The sequence below is a fragment of the Centruroides vittatus genome, unplaced genomic scaffold (genome assembly GCF_030686945.1).
Source record: "Centruroides vittatus isolate TY-2023 unplaced genomic scaffold, ASM3068694v2 contig_3103, whole genome shotgun sequence".
In the NCBI taxonomy this organism is placed as follows: Eukaryota; Metazoa; Arthropoda; class Arachnida; order Scorpiones; family Buthidae; genus Centruroides; species Centruroides vittatus.
The window spans coordinates 545,362-570,615 of NW_027121999.1; the positions used below are offsets into that span (position 1 = coordinate 545,362).

General features: G+C 30.6%; 2 protein-coding genes across 3 annotated transcripts in view; both read right to left on the reverse strand.

The window, feature by feature from the left end:
• Positions 1 to 24,356, reverse strand: part of LOC136973185 (RNA-binding protein 33-like) — a 49,998-nt gene extending 25,642 nt beyond the window's left edge. For both annotated transcript variants that reach the window (XM_067267888.1, XM_067267887.1), the window contains exons 1-4: positions 24,313 to 24,356; positions 12,608 to 12,661; positions 7,639 to 7,726; positions 916 to 1,015 (exon numbers count right to left, since the gene is read on the reverse strand). In XM_067267888.1, the coding sequence (XP_067123989.1) occupies positions 916 to 1,015; positions 7,639 to 7,726; positions 12,608 to 12,646 (227 nt within the window). In that variant the 5' untranslated portion in view covers positions 12,647 to 12,661; positions 24,313 to 24,356. The remainder of the gene's footprint in view (positions 1 to 915; positions 1,016 to 7,638; positions 7,727 to 12,607; positions 12,662 to 24,312) is intronic.
• On the reverse strand, positions 16,722 to 18,536 carry LOC136973168 (general transcription factor II-I repeat domain-containing protein 2-like). Its single transcript, XM_067267867.1, has one exon. It carries the CDS (start codon positions 18,534 to 18,536, stop codon positions 16,722 to 16,724), a length of 1,815 nt encoding a protein of 604 aa, XP_067123968.1.
• Positions 24,357 to 25,254: the final 898 nt, after the last annotated feature.

Genomic DNA, 25,254 nt, shown 5'->3' on the forward strand with positions numbered 1-25,254 from the left:
TTTTTCAAATTGAAGCAATGTAATTTCAATTACAAAAAAAAAAAAAAAAAAAATGCAATGTTAAATATTATAAAATTTTCTGAATCATTTAATATATTGATTATCAGTTATTTGGTTTCATTCTAGTTCCATTTAATTATGAACTTCTTAATTTGAATATTTTAATCCTACTATAAAATAGTTTTTGTTTAATATATAGATATTGACATACAGAGATCCAGACTCTTGATGTTATTTCTTGTGAGTTTCACTTGTATAAAGTAGCACAAAGAGTTTGGAAACATCATAAACTGACAATGCAATGTGCCACATGATATTGCCAAGTCTGAGTTGCATTGTCACCAAATTCCTTGTACTATTTCAGGTAATCTGTAACTGAAGTTTGATTACCCAGTATAAAGAATTTTTCAAATGTACAAAATGCATAGTAAAGTCTGACATGCATGAGTGATGCACAATATACAGACACAGTAATGAATGTGGCAAGAAAACACAGGAAAATGAAAAGTACACATTACCAGTAAACACTTGAGAAACGAATGAACACACAAGAAATACACATTTCATCATCCATGTGCAATGTGTACATTAGCATTCTATTTTCTATTTCATGCTAATTGAATATGCAGGATATCCTTTCATACTAAATCAGTCATGCACTACAACATAATTGACTTTTTCCCATGTCGTACATCCCTTTCAAGATAGGAATGATAACTTCCAAATTTTACCACTACAGGCGAGGTAATCTTGTCTCACAGCAAAATAGTCACTTTACTACAACATTACATCAAACTGTTCATAACTGTAGTTATCCGCACTTTTCAGTTGCATGGGTGTATAAGGATCTTAGCAACCTAAGCACCCTATATATATATAATTTTTATAATTATTTATGAATATATAATAACTTACTTTGTATAAGTATGATTGTCATACTGATGAATTTCATATAGTTCCATATCACCATCTCTTACTTCAAGAGGATTGCCTTCTTCATCAACAAACTGAATTTCTGCAATTTGAATAAAAATTATTCTTGACTTGGGAACAACTTATACAAACTTTTTACACAAATATCAATTAAAACATTAAATTTAGATCAAGATAAATATTCATTCGAAAGCAATACAGTGCAGCCCTTTGTAAAAAGAAAAATAAATATATTCTCTATTTCAACAAATGCTCAAATTAATATTTCAAATGAAGAGAATATTTATTTGTATATGGAGCACAGATAACAAATAAATCAATAAATTATATTGATTAACTCAAATAAGTGTCATGAAACTGAACATATTGATACAATTCAATAAATGCTACATAACCTGTCTTTATTACAAAGGTAACTACATAACACACAAAAAACTGGATTTAATTAAGTCCTAAGCACGTCACTATACCAGAAATATCCAGCACAAACGGTTGAACAACTGGTCATTTGACGATCTTTAATCCAATAAAAACCCCTTATTATTTTTAGTTTGTGCTGGATATTTTCAGTATAGTGATGTGCTTAGGACTGTCTTTATTATACATTTTTCAATCAAAAATTTGTAATAAATTTCTATATTCTATTTTTATGTAAAATTTTACTATTTATTATTGTTAGAATCATTTTTAATACTAAATATCATGTAAATATATCTTTCATTCTCATCCTTTTTATAATAAAAATTCAATAATATTTCATTTCTTTTAATGTTTGCTCAATTTCTTAATGTTTTTATATAAATAAAATTTTATTGACGATACATTTTTCTAAACAGGTTAACTGTTAAACTACTTCTTTATTGTTTATCACTAGAAAATATTAATTGGTTTATAAATATAGTAAAAGTTCATTAATCTAAGACGGGGATAGCAAACCTTTTTGAGCTCGCATGCCATATAGTGAGCATACTTATCTGTAGAAATGTTTATGCATGTTTTAGACTTCAAATAATGATATTTTTAAAGAAATGAAATAAATATGCTTTAACTAAAATAAATGTAAAGAAGTTGATTAAGAAAAAGGAAGATTGGATAATAAACCTTTCAAAGACACTTAAAAATGACAGATGTATTTTGCAATTTGTATGAAAATTATTCTTGACTTTGGAACAACTTATACAAACTTTTTACACAAATACAGTAGAGCGTCGTTTATCCGAAAGCCGGTTAACCGAAAGCTTTCCAGTCAGACTGTGTCGTGCTGAATCAAACATTTTTGATACTAGATTAACTTCTAAAGTATAATTTTTTTGTTTTTATATTTTTCAATATATTCATTTTGTTTGTACAAAATAAAGAAATAATTTTTAATGATACAATAGCCTCGATTATTATTATAAAAATTTTTGTTAGGCTTAAAATAGATGAAAATTCAACACAAAGCAACACGCAAGAAAGAAAAACTTCAACATCGGATAGGTTAATATATTTTTTCGTTCATAATCAGTTATCCGAACAACCCCAGTCCCCAATTGATTCGGATAAACAACTGACTACTGTATCAATTAAAACCAGGCTTCCCTAACTGTGCGTCATGAGGCAATATGCACAGCGCCTGTATGCAACGTAATGAGTGAGTGCACAGCGCGCACGTCTCATCACCCCACTCTTTCGTTTGTTCATCATTCAGATTTTTTGTTTTCGTTGATTAAAAGCATTGATGAATCAGTGTTTTGATTTTAACTCTTTAAGCCTGGCTTTAAGCAATAAAATTTTTGTTTTTACTACATATTTGTAGACTGGATAGTTTTTACCTTAAGAATATATTTTAGTGGAGACATATGGTTTAGTCTCTCTCCAGTTGTGGAACATTTCAAATATATTATTGGGGGTTTGCCATTTGTAAAGTTTTGTGATATTTTGTTGCTATTTTGTCAATATTTTAAAAATTAACATGATTTTAAATGTTATCTTTTGTACATAACGAGATATGCTCATTTTTTGCTTTATATATGAAAAATTATATATTAGTAATTCGTCTTCTAGAAGTAGATAAATAATCCTTTCATTAAATACAATAAGTTTCAATAAAATGTTTCATAAGTCATTTAAAAATATTGTAAAAAATATTAAAATATACATGAAAACGAATATAACAATATATTATAAAATAAGATTAATATAAAAATGATAAAAAAAAACATTGGAAAAAAGTGTTAATAACATTTAACAATACAATAATATTTAATTTATATAAAAAATATACAGTATATACAAAACAACAAAGATTTTATAAACATAAGCAACTGACATTCGATATCACTCTAATAAAATGAACTCAATTGAGTGGGAAGGGAGTAGACAAAATGTAAACAATTTGTAAAACGAAACCAATAAAACAACTTTTCGTTTGGCAGACTTCAATCTTGAATGGATTAAGCTGACTTAGGCCAACTTTGTGTTTAAAGAGTTAAGTGTGTTGTATTTAATTTACACATTGAAATATGGATTACTTTACTCAAATAAATTGAAAACGTGTTGAAGACTCAGGAAAGAGTAGAAAAGATACTGTAGAAAAACAAAAAAGTACAGAAAATATAATGACAAATATTTAAATTTTGGATTTACCTACATCAGCAAAGGAAATGTGGAACTACTCCAATGTGTTGTTTGTCACAAGGTGCTGGCAGCTGAAAGTATGCTTCCTAATAAATTGAAACGTCATTTAGAAACAACTCACAATAATTTACAAAGAAAACTGGGAGATTTTTTCGCAAGAAAATTGCAAGAACTGAAACATCAGTTGACATCCTTGTTTTCCAGAGCATCTATTCCCTCCAAAGCACTGCTCGCCTCTTACAAATTTGTTCACCGTATTGCCAAATGCAAAAACCACACAAGATTGCTGAAGTTCTTATTTTACCTGCAGCAATTGATATGGTATCAGTGATGATTGGAAAATCAGCAGCTAAAGAAATAAAAAATATTCCTCTTTCTAACAATACATTTAGCCGTCGCATTCATGACAAAGCTGAAGACATTAATGAGCAAATTGCAGAAAAACTTTCTGCCATTCAACTGGATGAAGCAACAGACAATAATAATGATGCTAAATTAATATGTTACGTGCGATACATGAAAGAAACAAATATATGTGAGGATTTGTTATTTTGCAAAGAAATGACTGATACCGGGAAGGCTAGTGATTTGTTTGCCATCATAGATTCATACATGGAAGAAAATAACATTCAATGGAAGAACGGTGTCAGTGTGTGTACAGATGGAGCTCGTGCGATGTCAGGGCAGTATGGAGAACTTCAAGCTCTCACTAAAACCAAGGCACCAAATGCAAAATGAACACATTGCGTCATACACAGGGAGGCCCTGGCTATAAAAAATATTTCACCCGAATTAAATCCTGTAATTGATATAATTATTAAAGTGGTAAACTATAAAAACAAGACCCGTAAAGGCAAGATTTTTCCGTAAGCTTTGTGAAGATTTGGGTGCCAAGTATACATCTTTATTACTGTAACTCTTGTTGGTTGTCAAGAGGTAACGTATTCTCATGTGTATACAAATTAAAAAATGAGTTGTACACATATTTATTGATAGAATTGCATTGTAATGTAGAAAAGTTTAAAGATATTGACTTCTTAATAAACCTGGTGTATCTTTGCAACATATTTGAAAAATTAAATGTTCTCAATAAATCACTGCAGGGAAACAAAACGCATATACTGCAACTGGCTGATAAAATTACAGCATTTAAAAAGAAGTTGCTGTTGTGGAAAAGAAAAATAGAAGAGGAGCAAGGAAATACTGACTGTTTTCCTGTTTTAAATGGCTTCCTGCAAGAAAAATCGATTAAAAATCTGGAGCCAAGTTTGCAATTGATATTTATCCAACACTTATCAACATTAAGCACCCATTTTGATAATTATTTTCCAAAGAATTTAGATCAATATGACTGGATTAGAGACCCATTCCAATTGACCCCACCCCCATCTACACTTTCAACAGTCGAAGAAGAACAGCTGTTAGAACTATCTTGTGATACGAGCCTAAAACTACGATTCGATAAAGACAAACTATTGTTGATTTTTGTGAAACCGTGTTGTATTATTCTTCGAAGTATCAAACACAAATTCGTGTTAATAACAACCACTTGGCTTTTTTCCACCTTTATTTAGTTGATACGGTACACGTTTCGGGCCTTATGCCCCTCATCAGTCAACAGTTCTTCCCTCAGTATGGCACTTGTACACGGTAAGTTTGGACATTACAAACTCGAGAATAAAAGTTATAAAATTCTTGTACATTTTGTTGTTCTTTTGTACTTCTAGTAGAGATGGTTAATACACAGTACATTTCAAAGGTCGTTCGAGCACTTTTGGCTCGATTTTGTTTCAACATAAACGAGCCAAAAGTGCTCGAACGACCTTTGAAATGTACTGTGTATTAACCATCTCTACTAGAAGTACAAAAGAACAACAAAATGTACAAGAATTTTATAACTTTTATTCTCGAGTTTGTAATGTCCAAACTTACCGTGTACAAGTGCCATACTGAGGGAAGAACTGTTGACTGATGAGGGGCATAAGGCCCGAAACGTGTACCGTATCAACTAAATAAAGGTGGAAAAAAGCCAAGTGGTTGTTATTAACACGAATTTGTGTTTGATACTTCAAAGACAAACTATTTCAATTTTGGAGCAATGTATCCTAAGAATATCCTACTATCAGTACTACAGCTTTTAAGGTTCTTTTATTGTTTGCTATGTTGTACTTGTGTGAAACTGGCTTTTCTGCAGTTGCAGTAATCAAGTCAAAATACAGGTCACAAATAAATTTAGAAAAAAAAATGAAAGTAGCGATTTCAAAACTTCAGCTCCGATTTGAGAAGTTATGCTCAGAAAAGCAAGCTGAACGTTCTCATTAATTGTACTGTCATGTTTTCTAATAAATAATAATTATTAAGATTCTATATTTTTTGGAGTTTTCTTTGAATAATAAAGTAATTTTAATGTCTGCTAGAGCTACACACAGGTATGTTCTTTTAGAAGGATGTCGCAAAAAACTTACAGCCTGTATAGGGAGTCGCAGTATAAAAAGATTGGAAACCCTGGAATTAAAACATGAAATTTAGATCAAGATAAATGATCTAAATGTCAGGAGAAATAATCAAGATAAATAATATTTATGTTAATGATTTCTCCTGACATGCCACTTTTGGCACATGTGCCAAAGATTTACCATCCCTGATCTAGGACCTATCAAACCAAAGTGGTGCTAGATTACTGGACATTTTTGTACTTGCTAGCTTGCAAAATTTGATCAGTTATATGTGATCCAAATTCTGCAGATATTGCTGTGCATTTTGTACCAATGCGTGCTGCTCTATGCTTCTGATTTATCTATGCATGTTATTTTCATCTAAATACAGTATTTTTACAAATTCCTTCCCTAAGTGACCTATACTCACATTTAAAAATTCTACTATTTCTTTTATATCAAGAAAGTAATTACATATTCAATAATAAGAGCTGTTGTATTCAAAGAATTAAAAATGTTATGACTTAATGAATTAATTGCTTTAGTTGCAGATTGTTACACATTCACTACTTTCACTTTTTCATGAGATCAGAGCATAAAATTTTGATATACTATTCACAGGAAGTTTCATAAGAATGATTTTAATTTGAAAAGTTAAAGTGAAACTTGTTAATTTAAGAATTACAGTTTTATACCCAAAAATTAACAATTTGTTGCAATAATAATTTAAATATTCCAATGTTAGCATGTAATGAAATATATGAACAACACAATAAATATTACTAATCAAACATCAGATCAGATTCTTATTGAGCTACTATGAGGCTGACTAATTAACCAGATATTAAGCAATTTGAACTAGAGATAGATAATTAAACTGCCACCCTGTGTTGAATTTAATAATTAGAAGTAAACGAACAATTATTTGTGGCATTGTCACAACACTGAGCTGCAATTTCAGTCATATTTTAAATTTATTTCATTTAAAATGTATGTTCTCCACCTGAAATTGGTAATGTCTTGCCTCTGTACATCATACTTTTCTTGTTAGCAATACAGTTGTGCTGGTCATCTGTCTAACTCCCTTTCAGAAAAAAATTTTTTAATTAAAATAACACATCTTCAGATTTGCACTGGAAGTTTGTATATAGTTAACCAAGTCCTCCCATACCTGTATTTTCCACATAAGGTCTTAGTTTTCATCTATCTAACTCCATTCTTGATGTTAAGGAAAGACAGCCAGATAGACAATGAGAATTTATAGGTCTACAATTTTTCAAACTGCAGCCCAAATAAATTATATTTAGGAAAAAAATAAGGTTAATTCTGGAGAAAAAAATTTCAAACTGCAGCTCCTGCTTACCATGCAGAGGCAGTGCTAGTTAAACTACTTAGACCTTTGTCCAATCATTGCTTCCAGACCAATTGATTTAAATATAACCATACCAGTCACTCGTTAATTAATTAGTCCCGAAAAGAATCTGGTTTTAATGCTTGATTAGTAACACTAGCATATTTTCAAGCTCCCAATTTAATTATATTGCAATTTTGAAATTTAATTAAGCTGCCTATTTTTTTTAACCTATTAGATTTCTTAGTGAAACAAAATATTTTCAGATAGCATTAGAATAGAAATATAATGAATTCATACCATTATCATCATCTAAAGCTTCTTCTTCACTAATCTGTAAAAGAGCCTCCTCTTCTGCAATATCTAAATCCTCCAGTTCGTCTACTTCCTAAAAAAAATTTATTTGTATTTTAACTAAATTAACCACAGAATAATAAAACTAGTTTAAAACTATTATTTTTGTTAAAAGACATGAAAGTTTTCATACTATTTTAATATTATTTTAACAACTTGATAAAGTGAGCATCCCTTCTTTACTTTTTATTTTAAATTGAAACTAAACATAATTTCCTAGAAAGTGATTTGAAGAAATGCTAATATAATTTATTTGGTGCGATCTCAAAGTCTTTGCGCAGTTTCATACTTTAATAGCTAGACATAAATATGTTAAATCTATGCAGTAAAATTAAATTTTAGCCCAACTTTTAAGGATTTTTATTTAATAATTTAGCTTAACTTATAGATTCTGTTAGTAACCCAAAACAGTGCAGTCAAAAGGGAAGAAAACTAAATGGTTTTTTTGCAAAATTAAAGTCAGCTACTATTAGAAGGTACTGTACACTTGACTTTAATTTTAATTTAACATTTGTACATCTTTAGTTATTAACATATAAAATACACACAGATTTTAGGACCATCCTGCATAGTATTCAAATACAGGGTGTTTCACAATGTTTTGACGATTTCAAAGTTGAATAACTCGCATTAAAACCAAGATACAGTGACGGCGGCACCCTCTATTAGTAGTGCAGACTGTCAACTTTTATCTCATATAGGTTACTACATAGTATCATGGCATACTGGTATCAATGTGTGTTCGCAGTAGAGTGCTATTTTTGCGTCGGTGAATCTGACTGTGTGCAACATAAATTTCGTAAACATTTTACGATTCAGCCGCAATATCAGATTCCTGCTCATGGAACAATGTTGAATTGGGTGGAAAACTTCTGTGAAACTGCCAGTGCATTGAATCAAAAGTCAACCAGCCATAGGAAGTCCGTACGAACTCCTGAGAGCATCAAATGTGTGCATAGCAGTTTACAGAAAAGTCCTTGTGTAGCCTTGAATGGTTGTCATTTGTCCAATGTAGTATTTCATAAGTAAAATTGAATAAATTTTGTACCTTGTGTAAAATTTTAAACTGTTTTTAGTGATTAGTTTGTGAGTTATTCAACTTCAAAATCGTCAAAACATTGTGAAACACCCTGTACATACTATAAGTATTTACAGTTCCACTGTGGATTCGACGTGAATATAAAGTGACTTATTTTAAAGAAAGACGGAGACATGGCTTTACTATGTGAAAACAAACTTTACTACTATAGTGAAGTGTGAAATCACCAGTTATGAGGTCTTGATAACTCTTCTGACATCAGCGGGGAGGTTCCTGACTTAATAATTATATCAAGTTGTTCTGACATCACATAACTTACATTTACAACTTGAATGCATGGCCTCTATGCGAGACTAGAGATAAGCAAATAGCATCGGAAGTGACAAGGTCAGATGGAAGTAAGTCGCCCAACATTATACTTCAAGCTTAAAATATTTATTAATGATACAAACTCAAAATATTACAACGCATGATAAACTTTATAGCATGCATTTGCATTTACATGCTCTGTAGAGAGAGAGTTTACAGATTATAGTTTCGTGTAAAGACATTATACCTCAATTATTATGATTCCTTGATGTAATTTCTCATACTTAATAAGTTTCTTACACTGTAGGCATCTGGAGTTGATGGGTGGTTCTGAATAACTCTAAATCTGAGTGATACATTTCTTTCTGATTTTGAGAGAAAAGCAGACTATTCCAAAACTGTAGTATCCATAGTATCCCACAGCAAAATTGTCTTATCAGAGGATATTTACTAAAATAAGAAAGAAACTTTCACAAAAAGGCATTAAATACATTTAAAATAATGTTTTATTGCTGCTAGTGCTTTCGATGTATTATAAAGCGTTGTCCTCAGGCAGATATAAATTCAAGTAAACTTTTTGAACAGGCCTTTTTAAATTAAAAGCTAATGGCATTAACCATTTAGAACAAATTATATTTAAAATAAGCAAACAAAGAATTTAAAGTGTGCATGGTAACTACGCATATGTGCCATAATGTGTAGATTATGGTGCATGCGCATACAGGAGAGGATGTTTCAATAATATTTCCCGATTTAAGTAATGACTAATAGATTGAGGAAAATGTGTCACTTCTGTAGGAAATTTTATCAGTTTTATCAGATGCTTAATTTTCCTTCAAAATTTGCTATGTTAGGATTAATAGATTTAACAAAAATTTCTATTAAAAAAAAAGTAGTAAAGTCTTACAAAAAGTAAAATGTTTACAAATTATTTTAAAAAATCATTTCCTGATCCTTACAGTACAAATAGGATACATTAAAACAATTCATTTAAATTGTATACTAATTAATTTCTATGAAGCAACTTAGGAAACTGTCAAGAAAGTAATAAAGCTATTAAACAAGAAATGAGATAACTGAATGTGTTAAGAAAAAAAAATCACACAAACATATGAATGAATAAATTTAACTGAACTTCTAGTAATTTAAACTGCCACATTACAACCTTTCTCAATACAGTTTCATTGTAAATGTTTTCGATCAACATTCCTGAGCTATATTGTATAATAATCAATTAAGATAAACTTTATTGTAACCAGTAATTGGCATTTCAAATTTAAACTTCTTTATTAAAAGTTTTATAAAAGCTATTCTAGAAATATTGCATGATAGTATTAATACAAATTTCTGCTGTCAGTAGGTTTTTCTATTGTTGTGTATGGCAAATAATTATTCAATTTTGTAAAACAAGGATATTTTAGATTAAGCAGTTGGAGTTTGTAATTTCTAGAAGTTGGAAGTAGAAAGGCTATAAAAAGTGAATTCATCAGTAAGTGTAATGTTTTCTGATTTAATCTCTCTGTTATAGCATAAAATTTTTTAAATAAAAATTTCATAAGTGGCTAATAACTTTACTGTTTTCCCTATATTGCAATAACCCTACAATAATGTTTAAAACTATTAAAAACATTATAATTTATTGTATTTAAAGACAAATTATCATGTCTATAAACCATAAACCATTACTTTTTGAATTAGCACGTAAACATTTGTAAAATAATTGTTAAGTTACAAAATTATCATTCTTAATTTAAACCAATATCTAATAATTTAACAGACAAGAATTTTATTCCCACTAATTTTAATTCTGATTAGTGTACTAAATCTAAGGCGTTATGATGGTGAGCCTCTGCTCAGGTAAACTGTGCGCACAGTTCAATCCACTCTCATCCAAGTGTATCATACCTCTATTCACTTTATGCTGGATTCTGAACTAAAACTTAAATATAGCAGGAAATTGCACTGGATATTATTTAAAGAAAAATCAAAGATGGAAGAGTATACCAATCAGTCATTAATTTGTTGAGACTACATTAACCCCCTTCGTATTTCATCCACACCATCAGAAACAGCATAAATAAGCAAGCATCATAAATTTTTGAAACAATAATTAATTTTTCCCAGCCTGCAAAAATACAATACTGTGCAGTAACTGGACAAAGAAAAAGGACCAAAACACTTCTTCAAACCAAAGCTACATCAAAAGAAAATTATGATTACTGTTTGGTGGTCAGCAAGTGGAATCATCCACTACAATTTCTTGAATTCAAGCACAATCATCACAGTATCGTAGTATTGCCAGAAAATTGACAAAATGCACCAAGAACTGCAATAACATTTGTCATTTGAAAGACCAATTCTTCTCCAAACAATGCTTGATTACATCTTACAAATAACTCTGCAAAAATTGAACAAACTGGAATACGAAACTTTACTTCACCCAGCCCAGCTTACTCACCAGATTGCTCTCTGACTGACAACCATTTTCTCAAACATCTTAACTTCCTGACAGAGGAGGCTTTCAAGAACCAAGCAACAGCTCAAAACAGTTATGAGGAATTCATAGATTCTAGGACTCCAGAATTCCATATTATCAAAATAAATAAATGCATTTTGGTTATTTCATGTTATTTACTCATGTAATTGATTTTCATTTACACCCCTTTTTGTTTTTTTTTATTAAATGTACTCCATTGATACCTGGGTGTTTGTGCTTATTGTCACTGGTGTGATAAGTCCTTATTATCTACCTCACATTAGTAGATTTTTAATTAATTAATCACCTACTGTATAATTATACAGTAGGTGATTGGGTTAATGAACAAATCAGATAACGAACAATTTCACAAAAGATTTTTATTTTCAGACAACGAACACCTCACAGAACAAAAACAATAAGAAGCAACGTAAAGTAATGAATACTGATTGGTCTTCCCTTGTCTTCAGGCAACAATTTGGAACTTTTCAGAGTGCGAGAGACCTCGACATCGATGCACAACCCAGTATATACTGATCGGACAGTATGCCTCAGAACTTTGTAACTCTCCCTTGTAATTCCAGCCTTTTATTTTTCTGACAGAAACAATTCTTGTATAGCATTCATGATACTGTCAGGTGGGCACTCGTTAAGTTTTGCATCGGTTTTTATTTTTGAAAAGTGAGAGTATAATAGCATAGGTAGAGAGTGGGCAGAGGATGTCTGATGTTACTGGGCAGTATGACTTGAACAGGTCTACAGTAGGCTGCAGTTCAATCTTGTCTAAGACTGAACTGCGGCCTACTGTTTTAAAACACCCTGTATTGAACATTTCTGTTGTCATAAATTTGTCTTGAGTTGTATACTTTAAAAAAAATCTGCGAGTGAGCAGGTAGAAAATATGGTGCATCTTAGATTTGAGTAAATACAGTAAGTAAACACTCTGAGTCTTGAGAGTAATCAGATTCCTTGGTATTGATTAAATTATTTGATTAACTTGCCATTTTGAGGAATGCATTAACTACATCAATCATTACCATAATAATTAAAAATAATTAAATTATTATTTCATGTAAAACTTTCATACATACTTTTAGATGGCAATCATCATTTAAAAAATCCTCATCCATTTTAACAAATTATACCTGTAAATATATAAAAATTTATTATATTTTCAAAGATATTTAATTTAAAATAATTTTTTGAGAAAGCTAAAAAATATTAATGAAAGAATATCAACTTAAATTTAATTTTAGAATTATTTATAAAAAAAAAACAAACTGTCAGACTAAAGAAAAACACATTGATATATTGAAATGTTCCTGTTTCAATCATTATTATTCTTTGAAATATGAGAAAAAATAATCAAATAAAATGAACTATAAATGATTCTTGATTTACTGGATATATTGGTATTGTAACTATAAATCAAAACTGTGTAAGTTGAGACTAACATATACATGGGAATAGGATAACATCTTCCAAAGTTCCTTTTCTATTAACCAATAATATGTAGAAAAATTTTTAATTTTTCTATTTAATAATTTAATTTTATATTTATAATACTGTAAAGCCTTATTAACATATAATTAATACAAAATTAATGAAAATTAAATTTTTATTCCATATTTTCTTTTCTTATTGAAGAAATAATTTTCATTTTTTTCAGATGAAACTCTTTTCAATATAAGTTTTTTCTATTTATGTATCAGACATTGATAATAAACAATGTTCAAAACACTGGATAGATATTCAATTTTTTCAAAGACCAATAAATCTAAGGACATGGTCTGTATGACTAGGAAAACATAAAAATGGCATTCTAGACTTTATTAACAGTACAGAATGCACCTAAGCACCTGATAATTATTTCAAAAAGATACAGTCCAGGATTCTATGCATGTCCACTACCAGCCTAGCAAAACACTGTTCTTCTGCAAAGTCAATGTATATTTATATACGAGCCTGCGCAGTTAAATCTAAAGTTAAATTTAAAGTTAAAATTTATAACATTCCAGAACAAGCAGTCCATTAAAGAAAGAATCAGTTTGATTTGTTTTCCTGAAGAAGGCCTTTTAAAAAGACCAAAAACGTTTGGAATTAAAATTAGAAAGCCACATTTTGTAAAGGTTGATAGAAATCAAGACGGAAACATCAATGTATCTGCACTGTCTCCACATATCTTCATATATGCTGAGATCCATAAATGTGATTTTTTTTCAAACTTCTTTCTCCAGTTTCTACTGTTATTTATTATATTTTATTTATAAAATATTTATTTACTTCAATATAGCTTTATGAAATAAAAAGATGGGAAGTAAATGCATAAAACCAAACTAAGACTTTAATATATTAATATATTTTCATTTAGTTTGTTTGCACATCTCCTATTATTGCATTATTTTTATTGGCTTTTTAGGACTGGAGCCAATCTTCTAGTCTTTATGAACAGTCTTTCTTTTTACATAGATTTTTCAAGAATTTTACCATGTAAAAACAGAATTAAGTGTAATATAAACAAAACATAATAATAAACGAGATAAATAACTGAAATATAAAAATAACAGAAGCTTAATTTTAGAATAGCAAACTAAACAAACATATTATATAACAGATTAAGTATTCAAATAATGGAAATGTTCTAATTTATAAAAAAAATAAATATTCTAATTAATACAGTTTATTGTAAAAGTTGGCAATTATGATTATAGCATTATAAAAATCTAAAAAAATGTGTATTATTTACTTTTAAACAGCACAATATTGCAAAATAATAATCTAAAATATTTAAAATATCAATTTTATAATGTAGATAATTATTTCATTTAACAAGAAAATCTTTATTGACGTAAATTGTAACATAAAGCCAAAAATGGCATATTTTCAGTGCAATTAAATTAACATTGTATTATGTTCATATTATAAAAGGTAATCTATGCATTAAAAACCATACAAACAGCCAAAATTATTGGGTTATAATATGGCTATGTAATTAATTAAATACTAAATAATTTGTCTAGAGGTAGACAGTTTTGCTGACATCTTGCACCAGATTTAATAATTATAATAAATTTCATTTAATTTAGAATTTTCTGGAGGAAAAGAATTAGTCCAAAGCAGGCAACTTCAGCATACCATGCAGACACATTACCAGTTACATTAAACAGACCTCTGAGTGATCTTTGCTTCCAGAATTATTAATTCAGATATAACCATACTGGTCACTAATGGCACCAACTGGGGACAACAAAGAACCCGTGACCTTCCTTCATAGCAAATAGTTCTTATTTAGGATTTAATTAATTACAAAGCCATATTATAATCTGATAATTTTGGCAGTTTGTTTCGCTTTAACTCAGTGGTGATATTCAGTGGGTTTGCACAGGTTCGCCCAAACCCGTTGTTAAAATTTTCAGTTTTCCGAACCTTGTTAAACACAGAACATTTCTCAATAGTTTTGTTTTTTTTTTAAAAATATATTAAAATATACATATTATACTCTGTAATACTACTAAACTAGAGCCTTATACCCCGTTTGCACTGAGCATTTCAATCTAGATTGTGAGCAAGGTCGGGGACTATGTCTTGGTGCAATCTCTCTCAACCGTTTCAATCTCGACCGTAACGAGGTTTAATTGCGATTGATTCAAGAGAGTTCTTGAAACTAGATCCAGTCATAAGAGAGATCCCACAATCTCACGCGCACGAGATAATACAAGATGGCTGTGGAACACATGTCGGGCTATGGACAGCGAAATAAAAATGATATTATATTTCGAGAGATGATGACATCTGTCTATTATCAGCAGTGCCATTCGGGGTAAAAAATTTCTCTGCCTAAATAAAAATAAAAGAAAAATAAAAGTCGACAGCACGAATATACTATTGTTACCTGGTCTTCGCCCAGGGCCCCTTACGTTCCAAATACACCACTGATTATTAGATATATAGCAAGAAAAGGTATTGTATTAATTTCTAGCCAAAACTTCCATTTCGTTTGTTAGTGATTGTCAGGGAAAAATTTTCTGCTAGCGAACCCTTTGTTAACTATTTCAAATATCACCACTGCTTTAACTAAACATTGATTTTTTCATTATACATTCATACACATTAAAAAAGTTTTCTTTAAGAAAAAAAATAACAGTTAGTAAATGTAAAACTGAACTTTATATGACTGATGACAATATTTTGCTAGAGGATTGTATGAATAATTCACATATTGTTTTATTTTTACCAGTTAATATTTTCTTTCAATTAATTACTTTAATATTCTTTAAAATGATTTTAAAAGATTGCAATTAACTAAATAAATATAAATTTAATTTAGTTTAACATGTCATATTGTAGTACATCAAAAAATATATAATTTAAATCAGATATACTATATTAATAATGATTTAAATACATATAATAGATTAGCATCAACTATAAGTTAGAATATCCAATTTTTTTTTTTAAATCCAGAGTATATACAGTGAAACCTCCATTGATGGACACTCTCAAACACTGAACATCTATCTCTACTTAATGGACACTTTTACAATCTCCAGATCCTTTAAATAGGAAATATATTATATTTACCTCTAAATGACAGACACTCTAAATAACAGGTGCTGTTGTCCATAATCTACCTACCTTACTCCCACACAAAGTTCAAAGATTGTGTTACAAATGTAAATAATTATTTTAAAACTAAAACAAAGAATCAGTTCAAATACTCTTTCAGAGGAAAAATTTTGTCTGTAGATGTCAAATAAAGACTGGTTAAAAATAGGAATAGGAGAGATCAGGTTATAAAAACACAAAAATATTCATTATCTATTAGAGAAGTCTAATCTGGTCAAGTTGTCAATCGTCATACATATTAATATTATTAAACTTTGGTCTTATTGTTGGAATTAAGCTTACAGTACCAACAAACAATAAACTTTTCCTGAGTTATTAATTCATTCTACAACAGGGGTGTCCAACCTTTCAGATTCTCTGGGCCACATTGGACGAAATCATGGATTTATGGGCCGGAGTTAGCTAAAGAGCAAAAAAAAAGTCAACAGAGTTTTCATATTTCAGTATTTAAAAGATTTGTTCATTCGTATAATTTATTAGAATTTTTTCATTCGTATAATTTATTAAAATTTTTTCATTACAAATACAGAACATGTAACTCGTTTGGCATCATTTTATACATTTTATGTAATAATAAAACTAATGTGACATTTGGCATTGTTGTTGAGAAACTAATGCGTCAATATCTGGTTCGATTGAAGTGGTTGCAATTCTCAGGCAGCCCTCAAGGTGTTCATCCGATATTTTGGTTCTAATTTTACTCTTAGTATGCTTCATTCTTGAAAATAGTTGTTCACATATGTAGGTGCTTCCAAACAATGATGACATGAATAACGCATGACTGTGCAGTGCAGGATATATGTCTCTGGGTAGGTATGTTTTATAAAAGTCAAACAAAGAGACATGATCAAATTTTTCTTTAAGTTGGATGTCAGATTGAAACTCTATGCATTCCATTTGAAAAGTTGCTGGCAGCATTTCTATATCGACTGTAAATGGAGTCGCAAAAATACAAAAATTAAGATTATTTTCCCGAAAATCTGAAAATCTATTTTCGAATTCTTGTATCAAATCGAAAAGTAAGGCCTCATATTTTTTTCCCTTTTTAGAAATATGCTTGGATAACGTGTTGAAATGCAAAAAGTTGTTCGCATTTAATTGGGCCTGCCATAATTTCAGTTTTACCTGGAACGCGTTTATGATTTGAAACATTGCACTGATAAGTTGGTTTTTCCCTTGAAGACGTGTGTTTAAGTCATTTAAATGACCAGTCAGATCTACCAAAAATGCCAAGTCTGCAAGCCAGTTGGCATCGTCAAGTTCTGGCACAGATTTTGCTTTCGATGTCATAAAAGATTTGATTTCATTAAGTAGATCATAAAATCTTTTTAACATTTGTCCTCGACTGAGCCACCTTACTTCTGCAAGGTAAATGATATTGCCATACTCAGTATCAACACTTTTGAGAAATTCTTGGAATTGGCGATGATATAATCCCGGGGCTCTTATAAAATTCACAGTCTTGACAACGATTTGCATAACATGATCCATTTTCAAAGCTTTTGCACATAAATTTTCTTGGTGTAGTATGCAATGGTACTTCATGAAACGAGAATTTTCGACAGCAAAGGCATCGTTTTCTATTAATTTTACAAGCCCTTCTTTTCTACCTATCATAGCTGGGGCCCCATCTGTAATTACACCAGATATATTGGAAAGGGATAAAGAAAATCGCATTAATGTTTTTTTCACTGCTTCATATAAATCTCTTGATTTTGTCGTGTCTTTTAATGGCACTAACAAGAGCATTTCTTCAGTTACACTATATTCGTCATTAATACCTCTAATAAAAATCGCGAATTGAGCTGTATCAGTAGCATCAGTACTTTCATCCATGGCCAAAAAATAAAATGTAAACCCACAGGCTTTACTTTTCAAGTCGCTTTCGATATATTTCCCGAGATCGTCAATTCTCCTGGCAATAGTTTGATGAGACAAACTGATTTTAGAAATATCACTTTTCTTGTCTGGACAAAGTATATCTGCAACACTTTCCATGCATTCCTTAATAAACTCACCATCAGAAAATGGTTTTGATTTTTTGGCGATTAAATTTGCGACTACAAAACTAGCCTTTATAAAAGATTCTCTCCGAGTTGTAACGTTGCTAAAAACCTTTTGTTGAGATATAAGACTTTTTTTCAGTACCATTACTTGGTCTTTGCGACACATTCCTTGATATGCATCGAATTTGGAAGCATGTTTTTGTGCATAATGCCTTCTCAAATTATACTCTTTGAAGACAGGTATTGAAACACAACAAATTAGGCAGTGCGCTTCACCTTTCACCTGAAGAAAAAAATAGTCCTCTGTCCATCTCTCATTAAATAACCTTCTTTCATCAATATATTTCCTTTTCTTAGAAACTGTTTTTTGTTGAGTCGTAGAAGCCATGCTAAACGGTTAATTGACATTACTATAATTAGTTATTTAAAATTAATAAAAATAATAAGTATTTACTTACTTGTCTTAAAAAGAAACAACTATTAAATAAATTTAAAAAATAATATAATTTGTTGTTTCACAAATAAAAACAAGAGATATACAGGATATATTAGAGAGGGATCGGCAATATCAGTCCGGCCACGAGTTCGAGTGGAAAGAAAAAAGAACGAATCAGTGTTGCCAGATGTTTTTAGTGTTTGTTGCCAAAATTTTCTAAAAAGTAGCCCAAAAATAGCCATCTCAACAGTATATATATATAAGTTTTACGGCTTTGTGAAACTTCTTTTTTGTGGTTGATGCCGTTGAAATAAATAAATAAATAAATAAATAAATAAAATAAACTTGTCAGTTTTGTTTACACGTTCATTGGGCCGCATTGCAACTTGCGTTGGGCCGCATGCGGCCCGCGGGCCGTGGTTTGGACACCCCTGTTCTACAGAACTCTAGTACAGTAGTAATGAAAAACAGGTTAAGACAACAGCATTTATTTGGTGAAAGTTCAGAGATAGTGTTACAAAGAGGATTTGTCATAGACCATTTTAAAGCGTGGTTTTCTCAAATTTCTAATCTTAATAGCTTTGTGGTGGCTAAAGTAATTTTTAATAAATCAGTTATTGAAAAAAAGCAAAACTGTTTGAAAAATTACACCTACTCAATAACTACAAAGCAGACAAATCCATATATAGAGTTTTATTAGTTGCTTAGATCCTAAATAATGTTATAAATACAAGAATACAGAATACATTTCTTACTCCTTCAAGTGGCTAGCAACTACATTCAAACTCTCATTACTTAAACCCTTCTATTCATAACAACAGTTTCAATTTTCTTTTTTGTTATTTCCACTGAGGTTTTATTACATAGTTGTATTAATTATTTAGCACAGATGTATAGTAAAATACTCATTTAAAAGATAGTACGTAACATTTGTTTATGCATCAATCGCACACCGCGCTGAATAGTGTGAGGTTATTGTTCATTTGTGTGTGAGGTTATTGTTCATTTGTGTGTGAGGTTATTGTTCATTTGTTTATGCTTAAGTCTTTCCTCTTATGTATATTTGATAATTAATTTGGCATTTTTCTGTGATTCTTTGAATAAAAAATTTATCTGAAAATAAAATTGCTATTTTGCAATAAACTGTATATTGAATTATCATCATAGCTATTCAGAGAACTCTTTGAGACCAAAATTGCATACTGCTTGTTAAGATCAACTATTAGTTCACATCAGGGCCATCAAGAGCTTATATAGGGCCTGGAAATAGTGGACATTTTTTACTGCTCTGTCTCTTTTTTTTGGACAAATGAAATATACAATGTTTCTTTATTAATAAAATGCAGTCTTACTTTTTTCTAGTAAAAATAACATTAACTTTATAGGAGTAGAAACCACTATAGGCACCTAAGTTTTCTCCAAGCCCTGTAAAAAATCCCAGCCTCTTCTTGATGTCCTTGTTACCATCAGCCATTACAAGGGGTTGATGACAATAAAAATTTATTAAGTATAAGGTCTGATCAAAAAGTATCTGACCTGAGGTCAGAAAAAAAGCACCTGAATATTTGGTTCAAACATTACTCCCCTTCAAAACGGACTCTTTCTGAGTTCACACACTTCTCCCAGTAATGCTTCCACTGTTGAAAGCATTTTTCAAAGTCATTTATTGGGATCTCCATCAGGCACTTTGTTAGATTAGTCTTGATCACCTCTGCACCCTGAAATCTCTTTCCTTTGAGTGACATCTTGAGTTTGGGAAATAACCAAAAGTCAGTCAGACCTGTCTGTCTGGAGAGTAAGAAGACTGCTGAATCTGTACAATATTCTTTTTTGCAGGAAATGTCTGATAAATACAATACAATCTGTGGGCAGAAGCCTCGTTGTGATGAATGAACCAGTTTCCAGACTGCAGAGCTGTTGGCTCTTGCACCTAACAGCATCTCATAGGTACTGTAAACTAAACCAGTCAGGTAGTACTCCTTTGTCACAGTTCTTCCACGAGGGGCATATGCATGACAAACTACACCCTAAAAAAAAAAAAAACAATTAACATAGCCTTCACATTCCTGAATGATTGTTGTGCCTTCTTTGGCCATGGAGACCATTGTATTTTCCACTGGGATGATTATGCCTTTGTCTCAGGGTCTTATCTGTAGACCTCAGTCTCATCTCTGGTTATAATGTTCATGAAATCAGGATCTGTCATGTTCCACCAAATCATTAATGCAATAATAACAGCATATACACCAGGTGTGAATCCTGACCAAAATTTTTTAGCATGCTGAAAGTTATAAGAATAATAGGCCTATCTCTAGCACTAAACAATAGGCAGAAATGTTATTTGGTGTGAATAAAAATGTATGGACTATTATAAAGCCCATTATATCTACACATGAAATATATTATAATGAAAAAGTATTAAAAATTTATGATGATAATTCAAATTTTGTGGGCCCTTGACACTGAGAGCCCAGGTCTTAAGCCTTATTAATCTATGTGTAGATCCACCCCTGTACATAATACATGTATGCTGACTGGGTACTGCAAGCTTTTGATACAATCTGACCATGTTAAATGTTTCGAATGATGTCATGTGCACTGTTAAATGCTTTGAATGATGTCATGTGCACTCACTTGTTTGCTGCAGCAAACCTCTACAGGAGCAAGCGATCAAGTTTCCGCATGCATCACACTGACGTAAAATGGCTAGCCGCTAGCTGCCAATGAAAAAGGAAACACAAATGATAAAAGAGTTAGAATAAATTATTATTAGCATATCTGTTCTCATATAAAAATATTATTGACAGTCAAAACTTTGTCTTAAGTATGCGGCACATGCTAAGCAAGCCCAGAATTTGCCTGATATACACACAACTATCATGGCTGTCTGACAGTGACTGCAAAATAAGACAGGATGCCAAAATTCACACATCATATGATCCAAGGTCAAATATAATCAAACTCGATTATAACATGCACTAGGAACCAGCAAGATTTTCTCATTATAACTGTTTGTTATATCCAAGAGCAGTGATGTAACTAGAAGAGAATGGGCAGCTGCTTTGGGCACAAACACATGGGGGTACCCTGTGGGCAGCAAAATTTGTAGTTATGCCACTGATGATTATGAAATCTATCTTTTAATTCTAAATAAGTTGACAGATTCAAAGAACAAACAAAAAAATTATTTAATTATATTATACTGTATTTTTATTAATAGTTATATAAACTACAATATAATTAATATTAAACAATTTACTTTTTTGTTATTAAAGATGACACTAATTAATATATGCCCAATTTCAGTTAGTCTTTTTATCTACAAATCTTAAAATGATTGCTTTATTTTTCCATAATGTCAATACTGTCAAAGAAGACAAAGAAAACTTTCTACACTGTCATTTTTAATACCACATTCTAACTCATGAATAATTTCTAGTTTTTCATAAATCGAGAGATAAATTTCTTTTCTTTACAGATATCTTTTTCACGGAAGGGTTCATTTCCAACTACAGTATATGGTAATTTTACAATCATAGTGATGATTAAGTAAATTAGGAGAGTAGGTTAACAACTACTTTACAACTGATTAATATTAGACAAAACTAAACACTGCAAAAACTAACAAAACAGCAATAAAATTATATATTAGGAGAGTAGGGCCAGAAGCTAGTCAACAAAGAGGAACTGTTTCCAAAAAGAAAGATAATCGATAAATAGGCCTATAATCCATGCAGGTTATAAAACTTGAGTAATTACCCCTTTCAGTTTTATATCTTTCAAGAATTTGGTACAGTAATACCCCGAACTTATGCGATAGGTGGGACCAAGCGATAACCGCATAAGTCGAATTCGTGTAAGTCGAGGTATAATTTCACATATAAATACATACAAATTATTTTTAATTGGAGCCGGGACTAACGAAAACAATAATTTAGAAAAAAATATTTAATAAAATCTTAGATAATACATATGTATAACAAATTATATTATTAAAATCGTAAACCAAAGTTATTTTGATGTAGAAGGCTTCACAAAATCTAACGAATTCGTCTGACAGCTCAAAGATTTTTTTTTTCTCCCACAAAATTTCCTTGTAGCATGCTAATAATTTTTCTATTTCTCATTTTGTAGAAGAAATGCACTCTTCGTTGGAGTCTATATTTTCTAAAATTTGTAACCCCTTTTCATTTTTGTATCGAAGTCTTCGATACAAAAATGAAAAGGGATTACAAGATGAAAAATGAAAGTGAAAACTTTATCTTTATAATGTTAACTTTACATTATAAAGATAAAGTTTTTCTTTTCTTGTTTGATGCAGAAGAATCAGTTCTGCTTCATTTGGATGACATAGTAGAGTCTCTCAAGTCTCTGTAGATATAAAAAACACAGAAATAAATTGTAGCTATGTATCGATTCTGCGTGACATGTCCGAACGTGTAAGCTGAACGATAGTGTAGTGGGAGTGAGTAATCAAGAGTTGTGTGGTGCTCAAACAAAAGACGAATCGTCGAGATTTGAAAATCGCATAACTCTGGGTTCACGTAAGTCAGGGTAGTGTAAGTCGAGGTATTACTATACTGAATTTCTTAGTGCTTGAAGAATTAAGAATGTTCATATGTTTGCATAGCTATTAAAAATTTTCTCAGTTTATCCATGAAGTATGCTCATTATAACAATGAGAAAATGACATATGAGTAAATTAAAATTGTTATGGTGTTTTTACTCATTATAACTTACTGTGAACTCCAAGTTTGACCATACTTGCAAGAAAAAATAAGGTAGGATAGATTTTGATCAGGCCTCATATATACCCACCACATATATTACAACATAGCCAATGTTTTTCAATTAAGAATGTAAACCAATCATTTTTAACATGTTAAAAATTTACTTGAATAAGTGAATTCAGTATTTCTTTCATACTAACAAACATGCTGTAAAATGAATCCAGAATCACTGATATTTTACATTTTCATTTGCAAAAACCTAGTTTGAGATCATAACCAAACAAAATTTGAACCATTATTTCCACCAATTAATTGTTACAACGTATTATATTTTGAATTATTTGAAGCTTATTAGAGAATTATTAGATGAATTTGCTAATGAATTCAAGGATCTGCTCTTTTTTAAAATCTGATTTATATTTCCTGATCATTCACTTACTAATATTTAAAAGTGTATTTAACAACCTTACATATGTAATTGTTATAGAATAATCAGCACATTATCATGACTGTTTACAAACATCAAATTAATCTTTTTGATAGCTTTATATGGATTAATTTACCATATTAATAAATATGAAACTCTTTATCAACAGATATTACTTTATTTTCAGATTATGGCTTTTATATATAGAAAATTGGAGCAATAACTGTAAATAGCCTTATGTGTTGCGTAATAGCATTGGAAGTTACTGTAAAAATCAACATAATGCAATTCATGTCAAATGTATCAGTTGTAATAAGATAATATGGATAGCTTTCTGTCACGAGCAATACGATTGGCCGAAAAATTTTTATTGCAGCGCAAGTATCCAATCACATTCACTCATACAAGAAATTGAAAATATATCGTCAATAACGTCGAAGTAATCAATTTCATATTACATTCTCGCTGTTGTCAATATTTTAAAAGCTTTCTAAATTAATTCATATATTCTCTCCTTTTATAACTAACCGCAATGATACGAAATTTATTATAAAAAAATTTTTATATTTACTTGTATATTTCTGTTGTCTTTCTTCTTGGAGGTCTTCTGCGCCATCTGTCGTCTAAAATACTGTATTTGATTTTTTTTTCTTTTAAATATTGATAAAATTTAAACAATTTATTTATAATTATATTATTAATAATATTTTTAAAATAAAAAATATTTCACTTTAAAAAATCAGAAAATTAACTTTTTCATTTTATTGAGTTTGGTAGCGGATTGAGAATTAAGCTTTGGTACAAAAATTATAACATTCCTATTCAAAAAGTTTACACTTCTATGTATAATAATGTAATTTTATATATAGAAGTATATCCTTGCTAGACTTTCTAATGCCACGCTCTATACAGGGACAAAACTGTGCTTAAGTCGTAGATAAGGCCCACCAAGGCCCACCAAGGCCCACCAGTGGCCAAGCTGTTCCGTTCCCTGAACACTGGGAGTTCGGTCGTGGGTTCGCGCCTAGCCATAACGAGCTGGTTACGTGGAGTTTTCCGGATTTTCTCCACGTCTGTAACGCCTGAATAGGAGTCAGTTACTCTTAAAAGATCTTCCGGAAGGCATTATTCTCCGCGTAACAACCATCATAAACGCATAGAACTACTATTACGTGACAATTACGTCGCACTTTACCACGGGGAGATATAGCCTTGAAGCTCATCCGACTAGCCGATACAAGACAAGTCGTAGATAAGCGGGCAACAATTATTTTGTACATTCCACATAGATCAAAAATAGGCCTATTCCCATTATTTATAAGTGATACGTCGAATATGCTTGCTGGAGTGATTAATATGTGCCGCGATCAGATTTGGTAGTTTGGACATCACTGCACTAGTGTCCATTCATTAGTATTGTTAATTTATTATTAATTTAAGTCGGTTCCGATCCATTAGAGTCGACTCACAATGGACATAATTATGGAACCAGGGTATTTTGTTATTTATTAAA